At 61.2% G+C, this 17,019-nt stretch overlaps 1 protein-coding gene across 1 annotated transcript in view; it reads left to right on the top strand.

Annotated features, from left to right (window-relative positions):
* Positions 1-11,229: 11,229 nt before the first annotated feature.
* The window catches only part of LOC149274977 (staphylococcal nuclease domain-containing protein 1-like), a 130,773-nt gene continuing 124,983 nt past the window's right edge, over positions 11,230-17,019 (top strand). Inside the window, exons 1-2 of the mRNA XM_089505068.1 lie at positions 11,230-11,409; positions 12,916-13,065. Of these exons, the coding sequence (XP_089361194.1) occupies positions 11,320-11,409; positions 12,916-13,065 (240 nt within the window). The 5' untranslated portion in view covers positions 11,230-11,319. The remainder of the gene's footprint in view (positions 11,410-12,915; positions 13,066-17,019) is intronic.

Consider the following 17,019-nt stretch of genomic DNA (forward strand, 5'->3'; position numbering starts at 1 on the left):
GGGCTGGGGAGGGGCACACGTGGCAGCTCCCCAGGGACCCCCCCAGTGGGAGGCTGGGGGCGCCGGTGTCCCTGAGGAAGGAAGGAAGGAAGGAAGGAAGGAAGGAAGGAAGGAGCGGAGGGGGCGCGGAGCCCTTTGCCGAGGCGGGATCGGATCCCCCCCCCCAGGAAAGGATCCTGTCCCAAAGCCAGGTGTGGAGAGAGTGGATCCGGCCAGAAGGCCTTCCCTCGGGTCCGCCTGGCGGTCCGGCCTCCTTCCCAACTCGGGCCTCCTAAGGAAAGCGGGCTGGAGCCCGAGGGGCCAAGGGGCCCCAGAGGCTTATGGGGCCCGTTGGGGCAGGGGAGGGTCTGGGGGGGTCCGGGCCCAAAGGGGGCCTGCCTCTGGAAAGACCCAAGCGCCCCGGGGCCACTTAGTCCAGCCCCGGAGGAAGCTCCGTCCAAGGCGGCTATCCAGGCCCCAAAGCCAGAGACGCCGCTCCCAAGTCGGCCTCCCGAGGGTCCTCGTCGCCGCTGGGGCCGAGGAGCGGAGCTCAAACAGCTGTCCCTCGTCGCTGCCTGGCAGAAGAAGTTCCTGCCTGGCCCTTGGGTCTCTGCCAACTGTCAACGGCGCCTCCTCTGCCCGCTTGGCTTGGCTTGGCATGGCTGTCTCCTTCCTCCCGGTGCCCTCGGAGGCCACTCTCCCCCGGCCGGGGCGTATCATGCCAGGCTCAGCGGGGAGCGTCCGGAGAAAGGAGGAGTGATGCGGGGAAAGGCAAAGCCTGGACCTGTTAGTTAGGAAGTAGCTCAGCCGAGAGAGGAAAGGGCTTCCCGAGGGGCTGAGGGAGAAGCAAGGAGCAACTCTACTGAGGAGGGCCTTTGGGAGGCGCACCACCGGAGAAAGAAAAGGGAGGCGGAGGGAATTTGGAGGTGGGTCCTTGGAGCGAACGAAGGGAGACCCGGGGCCTCAGCGTCCCGGCCAGAGGCAGCCAGGGCAGGAGCCCATCCGGGGGAGACCCCCAGTCCCGTATGCTGGGGCTCGGCCGGGGGGCTCCAGGGCCGCCCCCGCTGCCGCTTCGCTCTCCGGTTGCAGAACCAAACCTGGGGGAGGGAGGAAGGGAGGGAGAAGGGGTTCAGTCCCTGGAGGTGGGTCCGGGGCCCCATGGGACCCAGAGAGGGAGGCAGGGAGGGACGGGCGGGCATTGCCAGTCTGCCCCCAAAAGACGAGCCTCCTCCCCTGACTCACCGCGACGGCGGCGCTGCGCAGCCCGGTATCCGAGGCCAGTTGCTCCCGGGCTCCAGCCGCTCTGGAAGGCTGCAAAGGGAAGAAGGGGTCGGCGGTGGGGCCCTTGCTTTCCCAGCCCCTCCCCCGGGAGGAGGAGGAGGAGGGCGGCGGAGAGGACCCCCCCAAGGGCCCACTGGGGAGGCTTCGCCTTGAGAAGACCCCCCCCCGAAGTGGGAATGGGGGTTCCGGGCCCTTCGTCTCCCTCTCCAGGCCCTGGGTTCCTGCGGGGGTCACTACTCACCCCCTCCCCAAAAGTTGCCTTAATAGCCTTCAAGCCCCTTCCGATTTAGGGAGAGCCCAAGGCGAGCCGAACTTCGTGGAGGGGATCTTCTTTGGCTGAGAGAGTGTGATCAGGGTTTCCCTCCGCCCAGAGGGGCCTCCAGAGCCCTAATCCGAGGCTCTCTCTCTGCTCCGGCCCGTTGCCGTCCATCCACGCCGCCCCCAGAATCACGGGCCTCGGCAGTCCCCCGTTCCGGGCCCGGACCAACGCCACCGGGCAGCAGGCGCAAGGAAAGGCTGGCCCTCCGACCCTCCCTCCGGCCAAAAAGGGCCAGGACACCCCTCTCTGCCGGGCGCTCCTGGGGCCAAGGAGAGCCGGACTCGGCGCTCCGGACCCTCCGACCATTTGAGGGGGGCCCTCTGCCTCGTCTGAGACCCACCTTCCTCCAAGGGAAGAAGGGGTGAGTGGCTCAAGAGAGGAGCCGGAGCCCAGCGCTGACCGCCCACCCTCCCGGCCCCTGGGGCGCTTCGGGGGGGCAGTGGGGAGAGAGCCCCTCTCGCCTTCCTTCCCTCCTTGCTTCCCGAGAGGCCTTTCTCTCCTGGTCCAGAGCAGAAGGGAAGGGAGGGAGGGCCGGGGCTGCTCTCGTGGGGCGGGGGCTTCCCTTTCCCTTCGGGTCCGGAGCCTGGGAGGCCTGGGCCTCGGTTCAGCACCCTCCGGCTGGACAGCGCCCCCGTCGGCTTGGCTCTGCCCGGCTGGGCTCCGGCTCCTGCTCGGTCCGTCTCTCGAGCGCCCCGAGCGGCTCTTGGCGGAGGCGCCCAGCGAGGGAGGGAGGGAGGGAAGAAGGGAGCCGTCGGGCGGCAGGGGCTCCGGGACAGGCGGCGGCGGCGGGAGAAGGGTGATCCTGTCCCTCGCGGTCCTCCGGGGCTGGAAGGGCAAAGGGGCAGCGGGGGCTCCGTGGAGGTCGGTGCCGGTGGGAGCCCATTCGGAGGAGCCCCGTCTGCCTGCCTGCCTGCCCGGCTGCCCGTCCTCCGCCTCCGAAAGGGGTCTGTCTCGGAAGGCGCCCTCCTCCAGATGGTCCCGGGTGGGCCGCCCACGGAGGAGGAGGAGGAGGAGGAGGAGGGGATGCCGCGCCGTCCCTCCGGGAACTATTTGGCCAGCAAACACCAGCCATCCGGCTGGGCGTCCTCCTTCCTCCCTCCACCGTCCTCCGCCCCCTTCGGCCAAAGTGTCCAGCCGTTGACCCTCCACCGAAGAAGGGGCGGCGTCGGTCGGAGGAGGCCGTCTGGAGCCCATTACTCTTGGGATATAGCAACTTGGCCTGCGGAGAGCTTCTAGTAATGCATGTCTATGGGAGTTTGTTGTTCACTCGCAGCCCCTCCTCCATTTGCCGTTTCCCAAGAGCACACCTTTTGCCTGTTGCCCCCGAGAGAAGGAGCCACCCTCCTCTCTCTCTCTCCTTCTCTCTCCGGCTGAGAAGAACCTTTTCTTCTTCGTGGTCTCTGCGAATCATACAAATGGGTTTCACTGCGCCTGCGCAGTGCTGCTCGGAACCTACTGGAATCACTGGGCAGAGTTTTACTCTGCAACATATTGAAACTTTTTGGCGGTAACTCCGCCCACCCGTTATAAGGCCCCTGCCTTCCCGCTCTTTTCCCCAGTTCCTTTTTTCCGCCGCGCTAGCTGCTTCAGAGGAACCTTCGCTTGCTTTGCTTGCTTGGAATCACTTTCGTTTTGACCATTCTTTGTCTCCTGCCCCTGGTAACTTCGGACCTTCGGACTGTTGACTTCGTTTTCGGATCTCCCATCGACTTGGCGACTTTGAAATGCCTGCGGCTTTCAAGAAGTGCGACATTTGCAAGGGCAAGATGCCCGTTCAGGACCCGCACTCCACCTGCCTGCTTTGCCTTGGTCCAAGCCACGATCCCAAGGCCTGCGCACTCTGCAGATCCCTCTCTTCCCAGGCCCGGAAAAACCGTGAGTCCCGGCTTACTTCGGCGATTGCCCTGGGGAAATTGCAAGAAAGGGGTCCGCGGTCTTCTTCTGTCCCGCCTCTGCCGCCCCCCGCTTCATCTTCTCGGGCAAGTGTCTCCAGCGTGGGATCGGGGAGAGCCGCCGTCCCCAGCGTGGTGTGCGTCCCGGCCGGGACTCCTTCCACCACCTCCGATGTGGCCCGTGGCTCCAAACCGCCCAGTGCCACCGACAAACCCTCCAAGCGCCCCCATAAGCCATCGGGGACTGAGGGTACCGAACGGGCCTCCAAGCCAAAGGAGGGATCGGAGTGCCCCCGTTCCAAGGAGGCTCCCAAACCGGAGGTCCATCTCGCCTCGCCTTTGTCCTCCAAGGCATCCAAGGGATCACGGCATGCGATGCCTAGCGACCATACCGAACCGGTGCAAGGAACAAGGTCCCCGAGGCCTTCGTCATCGACACCGACTGCTGTCCTCCTGGACCTCCCGGACAACCCTTTCTTCCCATCGGAGGAGACTCCCAAGCCTGGGAAGAAGAGGCACCATGACAAGGCTGACCGTGATCCGGCCCCTAAGAAGGCCAAGCCCTCCAAGGACCGGCCCACCACCGACCCGCTGAGGGCAAGGGACAAGGAGCGCTCCCACTCCAGACAGGCCCGCGCCTCCGCCTTGCCAGCTCCATACCAGGAGCCGACGCCGGTAGACCAGGGGACCCCAGTTACATCCCTGCCTCCCCCGGCCTTGGACTTCATCCACGGGACGGATGACGCCCCTCGCTCTCCTGATCATCGGTCTCCTTCCCATCCGGCGACCGATGATGAAGGTCACTCGGCCCACATACAGGGGATCCCGGACCTCTTCTACGACGTGCAGTCGCGCCGCTACTACATGTCGGTGCCGGAGGACAGAGCCCTGAGGGAGTTCACCAGACTGAACCCCCACCCCGTAGACCGAGCCGACCCGGCCAGATCGGTTCCCACCGTGTCGGTCTACGAGAGGTCATCATCGCCGTCCCGTAGACGCGAGAGGTCGCCGTCTCCACTCCGTACACGCGACAGGTCGCCGTCCTCAACCCGCAGACGCTCCCGATCGTCAGTGGACTTCGCCCGCCCGACATCCCAGGTCAGGGTGACGGACCCCCTCTCCTCCGACCTGGATTCTGAGGACGAACCGCTGCCACCTTCGGAGGCACCCTCGGACGAGGATGTCCTCTCGGGTTCGGCCTCCCCTCAGAGGATGCACAACCCAGGGCCGTCTTCGCCGTCGGACGACGTCAGGGCCTTCACAGAGCACGTGGTCAGGATGTCACGGGCCCTCGACATCGAGCTCGCAGCCGCGGAGGACGACGCAGAGGACCCGGTCGAGCGTAGGGTGCATGGACGGGTCCCCACTCCGCCATGCCTTCCTCTCCTCCCCTCTCTCCAGACCATCGTAAAAAGGTCCTGGGATGCTCCGGCCGCCCTATCGGCACCCTCCCGCAAGGTCCAATCCCTCTATAGGGTTGCCCCGGCGAGTTGCTCCTGGTTGGCAGAACACCCCAGACCAAACTCGGCCATTGTGGAGGGGGCCCAGCACAGCTTCGTTCCGAAGCAGGCTACTTCCCCTGTCGACAAAGAGGCAAAGAAGATCGATGGACTGGCAAAAAAGGCTTATTCGGCTTCGGCTCTTGGGGTCAAGGCCGCCAACTACACCGCCTGCATGGGGGCCTACATTCAAACCCTCATGGAACGGATCTCTCCCATGGTTCCGGACGTCCCAGATGACATCCAGAGGCAGCTGGTGGAGATCAGAGACGAGGTGCACTCCATCGGAAGCTGGCTAATCACCACTTCCAGGAACATGGCGGACTGCTCCGGGAGGTCCATGTCAGCTGCCATGGCTCTTCGGCGCCACGCGTGGCTCAGGGCCTCTGACCTCAACCCGACGGTTAGAGCGGCCATTGAGGACATGCCGCTCGACGGGACCGGCCTCTTCCACGCCGAGACCGACGACCGCCTGAACCGCAAGTTCAGGATGAAGGCGGCGGCGAAGAAGCACGGCATGTCCTCAGCACCGGCTTCTCCGTTCCGGAAGCGACAGCGCCCGTGGCAGCCGCAAGGTCAGTCACAAGGGACCTTCTCCCGGGACCGACAGCCCCAGCACCAAGGCTCTCAGAGACAGCGCTTCCCTTCGCAGTCTTCCTCCTCCTCTGGCCGTCGCACCTTCCCGCCTCGGTACCGCAAGTCCCGCCGGCAGGATACCGACCAGGGGAAGAAGAGAGCCTGAAAGGACGCAGCGCGCTTCGTCTCCCCTTCACCCCTCTTCTTTTTGGACATCTTGAGGCCCTATTTTAACACCTGGGCCTCTATAACATCGGACTCGTGGGTTCTTAACATCGTCCGTAGGGGTTATGCCCTCGAGTTCCAAGAGCTCCCTCCAACTGGAGCCTTCATGTCCACTTCCCCCTCGGACACCCTTCTCGACGAAGTGCGCACCTTGCTTTGTAAGGGGGCAATCTCCCCTTTACCGCCCGACCAACATCCTCGGGCCTTTTTCTCCAGGTACTTCACCGTGCCTAAAGCTGATGGGGGCGTTAGGCCCATCCTGGACTTGAGACAAGTGAACTTGTTTTTGAATTACCGTCGCTTCCGAATGGTAACCTTGGCCTCCATTCTGCCTCTCCTCCACCAGGGCCTGTGGTTCGCGACTGTCGACCTGAAGGACGCCTATTTCCACATCGGGATCCGAGAATCCCACCGGAGATTCCTCGCCTTCGCTGTCGGCTCCGACTCGTACCACTACAACGTGCTCCCGTTCGGCTTGGCCACGGCCCCGCGTGTCTTCACGAAGTGCATGGCGCCGGTGGTGGCATACCTTCATCAGAAGGGCTTCATGGTTTTTCCCTACCTGGACGACTGGCTGTTTGCAGCCGAATCCCAGGAGGAGCTGCACGAGGCAGTCTCATTCGCCTTGCACCTCTTCGACTCCCTTGGGCTGGTTGTCAACAGGGAAAAGTCCCACTTCACGCCGACCAGACAGGTCAAGTTCATCGGGGCCATCCTCGACTCCGAGAGCTGCCTAGCCTTCCTCCCTCCGGACCGGTTTCAGGCCCTGGCTACATCCCTCAGGCCGTGCATCTTGCACAGAAGGATAAGAGCCAGAGACGTCCAAGTCGCCCTGGGCCACATGGCATCGACGACATTCGTCACCCCCTGGGCAAGACTGCGTCTTCGTCCTCTCCAATCCTGGTTCCTCTCCGTCTTCTCTCCGTTGACGGACCCACCTTCAAAGTGGCTCACGGTACCCAGACCTATAGCCGCTTCCCTCAGATGGTGGCTAGACGGCTCCAACGTCTGCACCGGGATGCCTTTCCATCAGCCTCAGTCACAGCTGACGCTGACAACCGATGCATCCCTGGAGGGATGGGGCGCCCACCTGCTCGACCTTGTCGTCAAGGACAGGTGGTCCGCACAAGACAAGCTCCTCCACATCAACGCTTTGGAGATGCTCGCAGTGGAGAAGGCTTTGAGGGCATTCGAGTTTGCTGTCTCAGGAAGAGTGGTCCTCCTGAGGACGGACAACACCACCGTGATGTACTACATCAACAAGCAAGGTGGTACCAAGTCCAGGACCCTGCTCGACCTCACACTCCGCATCTGGAACTGGTGTATCCAGAGACGTGTCCTCCTCCAGGCGATTCACCTTCCCGGAGAGGACAACGAGCTGGCAGACCGCCTCAGCAGATCTCCATCGGTGTGCCACGAGTGGAGGCTCCATCCCGAGACGGTCAGCGACCTCTTCGATCGGTGGGGAACCCCCCGGATCGACCTCTTCGCGACCAGCTGGAACAGCCACTGTCCCCAGTTCTGCTCCAGGAAGCGATTCGACGGATCCCTTGGAGACGCATTCGCTTTCCTCTGGACGGGGGAGCTCCTCTACGCCTTCCCTCCGTTCCCTCTCATCGTCAGGGTGGTGTCCAAAATGACAACGGACCGCTCGCAGGCGATCCTGATCACCCCGTGGTGGCCGAGACAACCGTGGTTCGCATCCCTTCTCCACCTCTCCGGGAGATGCTTCCTCCGTCTCAACCCGCGTCCGGACCTGCTCTCGATCCAGGACGGACGAATTCTCCACCCGGACATCGAGAGCCTGCCGCTGGTGGCCTGGAAGATCCGGCCCTGACCGCCTTGCCGGAATCGGTTAGGACGGTGATCCTGGCTGCCAGAAAACCTTCCACCCAGCGTTCTTATGCCCTGAAATGGAGGAGATTTTGCCTCTTCCTTGACCAGAAGGGCTTGTCTCCTGCACAGGTTTCCACTCCAGTGGTGCTGGAGTTTTTGATGGCGCTTTTGGACGGAGGGCTGTCCCTCACATCCATCAAAGGCTACCTTTCTGCCATTTGTGCAAAATATCAGTTCGGGGGGAGGGTGTCTTTCTTTAAAGATCCCTTGGTGAAGGGCTTCCTGAAGGGTTGTGCCAACCTATATCCTCCTGTGTCGGTACCAACACCGGCTTGGAGTTTGGAGTCGGTACTGTCCGCTCTCCAATCCAAGCCCTTTGAACCCATGGCCACAGCGGACTTGAGACTATTGACTTGGAAAACCGCTTTCCTTGTGGCCATCACCTCTGCCCGCCGTGCGGGCGAACTCTGTGCCTTACGGAGGGACGAACCATTCCTGAGGTTCCACAAGGACAAGGTAGTCCTCCGTATGGACATCACCTTCTTGCCAAAGGTGGTGTCTGCTTTCCACATGTGCCAGGACATTGTGTTGCCCACTCTAGCATCCGATCCGACGTCGGATGAGGAGCGACGCCTGCACTCCCTTGATGTCAGGAGGGCGCTGGCGTTTTACCTGGACAGAACTGCTGCCTCCAGCCGGTCCGAGAGACTCTTTCAATGCTACTCGGAACCGAAGAAGGGGTTGCCCGTGTCTACGCAGGGGTTCTCCAAATGGGTGGCCAGTACCATCCACCTCTGCTATGAACTGCTGGGCAAACCTCTCCCTGGCAGGGTTCGGTCACATTCCACAAGAGCTGTGGCGGCATCCTCAGCATTCCTGTCTGGGATTCCTTTGGAGGATGTCTGTAAGGCTGCTGTCTGGTCCCAACCTCTCACTTTTATTAAGCATTACAGGTTGGACACCAGGGCCATACGAGACGCAGCTTTCGGGAGGGCTGTGTTGGTCTCAGGGTTGCATTGATTGCACTACTGATGTATTTGTGTTATACAGTTTACACTGTTTATACTGTTGAATGTTGATTTGCACAACTTCTATGGGACCGGTCTTGCATGACCTCTGCTCCCTTCTCAGGTTTAGCAAAGTTGTTGCTAATTTATCTGTGCATGAACAAAAGACTGACTCTTTATGGTTCAGGATGTTTATTTGTAATAAATATACCTTTGGTTTACCATAGCTTTGGTCTCAGGACACTCCCTCCGCCGCTACCTGAGCTTGTCAGTCTAAACCCATTTGTATGATTCGCAGAGACCACGAAGAAGAAGGACAGGTTGCTTACCTGTAACAGTATTTCTTCGAGTGGTCATCTGCGAATACATACAAATCCCACCCGTCCGTCCCCTCAGTGTCCTGCTCTTATTGGCTCTTTCCATCGCCTGCTTGGCGGAAAAATTGCGGAACTGGGGAAAGAGCGGGAAGGCAGGGGCCTTGTAACGGGTGGGCGGAGTTACCGCCAAAAAGTTTCTATATGTTGCAGAGTAAAACTCTGCCCAGTGATTCCAGTAGGTTCCGAACAGCACTGCGCAGGCGCAGTGAAACCCATTTGTATGTATTCGCAGATGACCACTCGAAGAAATACTGTTACAGGTAAGCAACCTGTCCTTCTACCATCTACATAACCTACTCTCTCTTTCCTGCCACATGAAGCTGGAGCTGTGTGTTGCTTCTTACTCCATGCTTTGATGATTCCCTTTAACCAAGTGGCTGTCTTTTATTGGGGAGACCTGGCTTGGCTGCTGCTGCTGCTGCTATTCCTCTGGGTCCATCTCTCATTCACACGAGCCAGATTCAACCATGGCTCCCACTTTCCTGGGTTTCTAGCAGTTCTCAAGAAAGGGATAATTCCAACAATCACACATCCACCAGCGGCGGCCCCGACGGAGGCAAGCAAGCAAGCAAGGAGGGAAGGAAGGAAGGAGGAGGCCCAGCTCAGGCCGGCCCTTGCAGGACCCCCTGCGGTCCTGGAGACCACCGAGGAGGGCCGCCCCTTGTCCTCCCGGCAGAAGGGCCCCTCCAACCCTCCCAGCCCAGAAATCGGGGGCTGCTGCCAGCCGGTCCTGAGCCCCTCCGGAAAGACGGGGCGGGAGGCGGCTCGAGGGAGGGACCCGGGGGCTCCTTTCCCGCAGGGAGCCCCGGGGCATTGGCTCCAATGGCGCCCCTCGGGAAGTTCCCGCCTCCCCAGCGAGCGGCTGGGAGGAAGCGGAGGGGCCGAGAAGCTCCCGGAGCCCCTTTGTCCGGATGGACTCCCCTCCGGCAGCGGCGGCGGCGGCCAGGGCTCCTGGGTCCGGAGGGTGGCTGTCCCCCCCCCCCGGGGCGCTCCAGGCCTCTGGAGGGAGGAGCGGGGCGGCGGCTTCTTCCCTAGCCTTCCTCGGAGGACAGAGCCGGACCTTGGGGCCTGACCGGGACCCTCCCATCCCGCGGGGCTCCGTAGTGCCTTCGGCCCCTTGGCTGCCCCGACTAAGCGGGCCCTGTCCCTGAATGCCACCTTGGGGCAGAGGGCGGCGTGGAAAAGAGCCACGGAGAGCAGCCTCAGCGGAGCCAGTCTGCCTTGCTCCCTGGGAGCATTCCGGCTTCTCTCTCCCGCTCGCCGTTTGCCTTGGGCCGTGCTTCCCAGCCCTCGACGGACTCAGGCGGCCTCCCTCCCAAGCCCTCCTGGGTCGGACCTTTCGCGCTCGGAACAAAGGCCTCCCAGGGACTGCTCTCCCCGGGCCTCGCCTAACGTTGGATGGTGGTCCCGGAGGCCAAGGGCTCGAGCGCGGGTCCGCCTCCGCCGGAGCCTCCTCCTCGGGGCCCTTGGTCCGTCTGGCGGCGCGGAGAGGCCGGCTCTCCTGCCAGGCTTTCCCTCTTCTTGGAGCAGACGCGCCGGGATTCCCAGCAGCCAAGGGAGCCCCTGACTGCTGCCGTCCGGGGTCTGTGTCGCCGTGCTCCCGGCCTCCACGCGCCCCTCTCTGCCCCCGGCCCTGTGCCGCTCCTCCGGCGGCTTCCCGAGCGGGGCTTCCCACAGGGTCCCAGACGCCGCTCTCGTGGCCGGAGGCGCCAGGTGGGGCTGCAGAGCGCAGGCTCTCCTTCGCGGCGGCAGCGAAGGAAAGGAGGGACCGACGACGGCGGCGGCGGCGCCGAGAAGCCTAGTCCCTCCCCTTTCTCGGGCGCCCCGCCCCTTCCCTTCAGCAGCCACGCCCACCTGGGCGGAGGGCGGGGCTCCCTGTCGGCCACGTGGGCGAGTGGGCCTCTGGTCCCCAGTGCGCAGGCGCGCCTCCTCCTTCCTCCCACGTGGGCGAGCCGCTCTTTGCCGACGTGTCCTTCGGGCTGCCTGCCCCGGAAGTCCCGCCTCCGCCAGAGCGACGTCGCGGTTTGAATACCCTCCATTCCCTCCATGGGCGCCGCTCGCCGCTCGGATTGGTCGGGCGGGAGCGCGGGGGGCGGGGCCCGGGGAGGCGCCCCACCCGGTTGGCTCCTGAGCCCGAGTGGGCGGGCCCCCGACACCTGCCGCGCGTGCGCAGTGCGGAGGGAGGGCGGGAGCTGTCCCAGGCCCCGCCCCTCTTCCTCCCTCCTTGCTTCCTCCCTTCCTCCCTTCCTTCCTTCCTTCCTTCCTCCGTTGTCTCTCGCTGAGAGAGAGGAGCCCCGAGCAGAGAGCCTCCGCCTCCCCGGCACCAGCATGGCCTCCTCCTCCGGCCCCGCCGCGCCCGCCTCCTCCTCCTCCTCCTCCGGCCCCGCGCCGGCTCTCCAGCGAGGCATCGTCAAGATGGTAAGTAAGGGCGCCCCGGGGCATGTGCAGAGCGCCCTCCGCCCTGGGCCCTTCCTCCTCCGCCAGGGAGCCCCGGCCCAGGGCCCTCCGTGGCGACAGGTGTCCGGGAAGAGGAAGGCCAGGCCAGGCTGCGGCCCTCCGTCGCCCGCGCTGGGCTCCTCGGCCTGGGCTGCAGGCGGAGGGCTGCGGGGGCCTAGGCCTCCTCGGGAGGAGCCTCCCCGGGTCCGCCATAGGGGCTCCCGGGGAGACCCTCCTCCCGCTGCCCTGAGGGCGAGAGCCCGCGGAGCCACGTGGCAGCAGCTGCCAGGCGGACAGCGGCGCCCCTGCTCCCTCCCCATCTGGAGGCCGGCGAGTGGCCCCAGGAGCCAGGGCCCAGGAGAGCCTGGCCAGGTCTTGGGCTGGCCAAGCGCCTGGCAGCGAGGGGCATGGAGCCATGGGCAGAGGCCAGCGCCTGCCTCGCTCTTCCGAGTGCCTCCTAACGGAACCGGAGGACGGGCCCAGGAAGACACGGTTCCAACCGCCGCCTCATGGCTGGGTCGCCACAATATGAGGAGCGGCATGAAAGGTTCAAGGCCTCAGGGAGGCAAGGCCAGCTGCCTGTGGGCCCCCCTGGCCCAGCGCTTGAGCCACTCCGCCACGCTGCCTCTCCCGGGGCTGCCATGGGCCTTTTGCTGGGAGCCCTGAGGAGGAGCACAGAGCGGCGCCTGGAGCCCAGGCCTGGCAACGGCACGGCTGTCTTCTTGGGGTGGCTTTCACGCACCCTGTTTTAAAAGCCCAGGCTGCTTATGGGCGCAGGTGTGCTGGAGTGGGCCTCTGGTGCCCATGGCAGGGACTCTTGGGGGCCCCTGGCCTTGTGTGCGCATCACAGCGCAGGGTGCTGATGCTGTCTGTGAGGAGCCTGGGGTGCTCTTTTTCCGTGCGCCCCTCTCTTCTTCAGGGGCCTTGCTTTTGAAAGTGTGGGGCCCCTGCCCTCTCTGTTTGCACCTGTGCCATCATCAGGTGAAGGTTGTGCCTCTTCCAGAGCTTTTGCAGGACGGCCGGTGTGGCTTCCTTAGATGGGTGGCACTGCTGCTTTGCCTCGCTCTTTACCGCTTTGCCTTGGCCATTTTACAGTTTTGCACTTGCCTTGAATGCCCCTGTGTGGCAGGATGGCATGAAAACATCTATCAGGTAGCGCCTTGTGAATCCCGGCACAGCTGTGGTGATGGCCAGTGGCTCTGGAAGGCAGATAGGGAGGACGGGGCAGGAATGGTGAATGGCCACGAATGGTCAGTTTGGCTCTCCATGCTCAAAGGGAGGCATTTTGCATTTGGATGGGAATTGCAGAGGAAGCCTCGGTATGGCTGCCAAGAGGCTCTGTCCTGCCTGGACCCAGCAAAGCTGCCCGGAGGTGCCGCCCCGCCAAGAGGACCCACATTATTTGGGTGCAGGCAGGAACTGAAGGCTGGGGCCCCTGGACCTGTTGGCTGCTTCTGATGGGACTGACCTCCTTTCCTCCCCTGGCAGGTTCTTTCCGGCTGCGCTATCATCGTCCGAGGGCAGCCGCGTGGAGGGCCTCCGCCGGAGAGGCAGATCAACCTCAGTAACATCCGAGCAGGGAATCTCGCACGCCGGGCAGCTGCTGGACAACCGGACGGCAAGGATACACCAGACGAGGTAGGTTGGCCCTCCTCTGCCAGCCCTGAGGCCAGGCGGAGTGTCGGCCCTGCGGCTGGACCAGACGCTTCCTCTGGAGGCACCCAGGCAGTGGAGGCTGTGGCCCGGGATGGGGAGAACGGCTGGTGTTTTGCCCCCAAAGCCTTCTTGAATCCCACACTGGGAGAAAGGTAAGGTAGGCTCTGAGTAAATAAGTGCAGAATACTGCTCTCTCTTCTGTTTTGCCGGAAGTGAGCCTGCCCCACTTCCCCACGGACGGCAGGAGCAGGAGCCGGCTGTTGCTCCAGGCAGGGTCTGATGCCCCCTGCTCCACCGCCACCACTTCCATTTGTGCAGCAGCTTTGTGCATTTGGGCTCAGCACCACTTCACTGGAGCAACTCTCTGTGAGGCCAGAGAAGCTGCAGGAGAACCCCCCCCCCCCGGTCTGGGTAGAGCATCTCTGGGGACTGCAGCCTATGGGACCTCACTTCTTGGTCATCTGGACTTGCAGGCAGGGCACAGAGTGGCTGGTTTGGAAGGAGTCGCTTCCAAGGTGAAGGCAGCAGTTTAGCTGGGAGCATGCCTCGCTGGGTGCAGAGTTTTATCCTTGGTTGGGAGAGAGCTCTTTCTCTCTCATGCGCGCAGAATCCTTAGGAACCGTCTGTGTGCTTGCGTTCTCCTCCATTTATACCTGTGTGTGCATTGAGTGTGAGCTGCACTGTGTGCACAGGGAAGCTGTTTTGCCTGGCAGTGTGATAGTTATAAATGTGGTGTGGGTGGCTGTTGAGCAGAATTGCTGTTTGCCAGCTGTCATAAAACTGGGTGCTCTCGAAGGTGGCCTGCTCCTGGGGCTCCGGTCTCAAGGGGCTGTAATTCTCCCCTCTCGCTCCTCCTGTGTGTGTGTGTGTGTGTCTGTCTGTCTACAGATGTGTCTGGCTTTGCTTTTCCCCTGATTCTAGTGCAGCTCTGCAGCCCCCTCCTCCACTTCCTTTCCTCATCTCTGCTCTGTCCTCCCTCCTCTTGCTCATCCCTTTTCCTTGCCATCTTCCAAGTCACAGCCTGCTGCTGTGGGCTGGCTGCTCTCTGGCCATTCAGGAGCCCAGCCAAGGGAAGGCCCTTGTGTGGCTTAGCCTGGAGAGGGCTGGCGAGCAAAGCAGAGGTGCCTGGAGTTCACCAGGAGATGGCTGGGAGATGATAAATGGGAGCGTAAGGCTGAGCGCACTCCAAGGCCTGGCAGGCTGCACCGTCCATCCTGGGCTCCTCCTCTGGGATCCAATGGTGTGTGGCCACAGCTGCCATGTGATTTCTGTGATTGGAAGTGACAGTGCATTGCTCCTGGTCGCTTTTTGGGTGTTTTTTACTGTTAGGAGGTAGGCGCCTGCATGGTTCTGCCATCAAATGTGAAGGCTTTCCCTAATCTCAGGGTTACCTCCAAGAGTGAGGGCTTTCCATTGCCCTCATCTCTGCTGCCAATGTAAAGGCCTCCAACCGGCTGTAGGGACTTCCTCCTAGATTATTTATTCTTTCATGTCCAGCCTTTCACCCAGTATAGGAACTCAAGGCGGCTAACTCAAGGTGGAATATAGTGTTGCTTGAGGACCCAAAAAGTGTATGAATCAAACATGATACAGTACTGACTGATGAATTATTTCATACCTTTAAAGCAGGGGTTGGCAACCCCCGGCCCGTGGGCCACATGCGGCCCGCTGAGGCCGGGGGACCGGGCCACTTACACGGGGTCTTTAGGGGGGCCGCCGGCCTCCTCCCTCTCGCGAGAGACCAGAGGTCTCTTGCCCGAGTGTGCGGGGCCTTTGGGGGGCTGCCGGCCTCCTTCCTCCTTCTCGGCCCCCACGGAGGCTGGGAAGGAGCCCACGGGGCTGAGAAAGAGGGGGAGGCCTCCAGTGCCGGCGGCTCTTTTGCTGGCCTCTGACGGGGCCTGGGGCCCCATCAGGGGCCAGCAAAGAGGAGGAGGCCTCTAGCGCTGGCCCCGCCCCCAGAGGGTGGAAGCTCCACCCCCAGCTTTGCCCCCCCCAGTTGTCTGAGGGACAGCAACCCGGCCCTCGGCTCAAAAAGGTTGCCTACCCCTGCTTTAAAGCCTCTCTCAAGCGCATCTAGGTAACTCGGACGCAGGCTAAAACTCTCCTTACGACTCAAACTCTAAAGAAACCTCTCGCTAACTAAACCTGGCAGCCTACTCTCTTTCTGGCTCACTGACCCAGACAGACTGCCACCTTCCCTTGTCCTTATTCAGATTGGCCAGTCGTCGTTCCCTCCCATTCTCTGCCCTCTTCCTGGCAGACCCTTACCTTATTATTCTGATGAACAGAGCGCATTTTCCCTTGAACAGCCATAGCATCATTAGAACCCGTTCTTCAAATATCCGAATGCTGTGGGGTTGGAGTTGCCTCAAAATACTTTGTTTTGTGGCACAACTGGTGGTCCTGCTGGCCTTGGAGCTCCCATTTAGATGCGGGAATAGGGTGGGTCGGCAGTCTAGCTACATGCTGAACCGGATGAACCACAAAGGCGGATGTCCTCTCCTGTGGGGCTGAGATGGGGAGGGGGCTCCTGGAGAAGGGTCCCTTTGGTGATGCCTCTCTAGGCAGGTTTGCCTGGCTCCTTTGAGGCCTGGGGCCAAATTGTTCTTCAGGCTGAAGCCTTTGGTGGCGTTGTGTGGTTGTCCTCTTAGGTCTGCCTTGTGGCTTTCTTGGAGAGGGGTGTTCTTGCCGGGTGAGGACTGTCCTTTTCTACTTTAGGGTTTTGGCTGCTCTGCATGGTGGGCCATGTCCTTACCCTTTGCAAGGGGTTGGTGCCAGGGAGAGATCCTTCCGTTAAATCAGTCAGGGAGATAGTGGTGAGCGTAGAACCAGGCAGGATTATGGTTCCCCCTCCTTTAAGGATCACATTCCTGGTGGTGTGTGTGTGTGTGTGTGTGTATGTATGTGTATGGGGGGCAGTGCTGTTTTGACTCAGTCATTCCTTTGCCTGCTTAGGAGGCATCCATGGCAGGGGCAGGAGCTGTACTTTGGAGGCTGACCATATTCCCCTGACCCCTTGCTTCCCTGCTGTTCCTGCCTGACTCTGTTGGGAGCCTGGCATGCGGTTCCTGGTCAGGAGGTTATAATAATAATGATGATGATGATGATGATGATGATTTATTTATAGCCCGCCCAATCGCAAGGAATCCAGGCGGGTTACAACAATAAAAATAAAGAGAATAAAATAAAATACAATAAAATTGAAGAGGGCGAAGGGAGTACATTCCCAGTGAGGCCTGATGGAAACTGGCCTCTCTTTGTCATTCCCTCCCAGGTCTGATGATGATGATGATGATGATGATGATGATGATGATGATGATGATGATGGGATGGAGGGAGGGCTCTTCTTCTTGAGGCAAGGGTTTTATTTTAATTAATTTTAATTTAATTCTTCTCATTAAATTTAAGAGAGGAATTGGTGGACAGAGTGACATAAGTCACAGTAAATGGGGAGTAGAACTAGGTAGGGAAGGCCTGCCGGAAGAGATCCGTTTTAAGAGCCTTCTTAAAGGCTGTAAGAGTAGAAATGTCGCGGATCCCCTTCGGCAGGTCATTCCATGTCTTTGGAGCTGCGATGGAAAAGGCCCTCTGGGTGACTGAAGTGAGCCTAGATTTTATTGGCTGAAGTAGATTCTTCCCCTTCAAAGACCTTAGAGTGCGGGACGGACAGTATGGAAATAGGCGATCTCTTAAGTATTCTGGACCCAAGCCATGTAGGGCTTTGAAGGTAATCACCAACACCTTGTACCTTGCCCGGAAACTAATTGGCAGCCAGTGAAGGGATTTCAAAACCGGTGTTATGTGATCGGTACGACGAGTACCTGTAATTAACCTGGCTGCCATATTTTGTACAAGTTGAAGTTTCTGAACTTGGCATGAGGGTAGCCCCATGTAGAGCGCATTACAGAAGTCCAATCGAGAGGTGACCAGCGCATG

Source organism: Sceloporus occidentalis, unplaced genomic scaffold (assembly GCF_023333645.1).
Source record: "Sceloporus occidentalis isolate IW3139 unplaced genomic scaffold, rSceOcc1.0.p SCAF_307, whole genome shotgun sequence".
Classification (NCBI taxonomy): domain Eukaryota; kingdom Metazoa; phylum Chordata; class Lepidosauria; order Squamata; family Phrynosomatidae; genus Sceloporus; species Sceloporus occidentalis.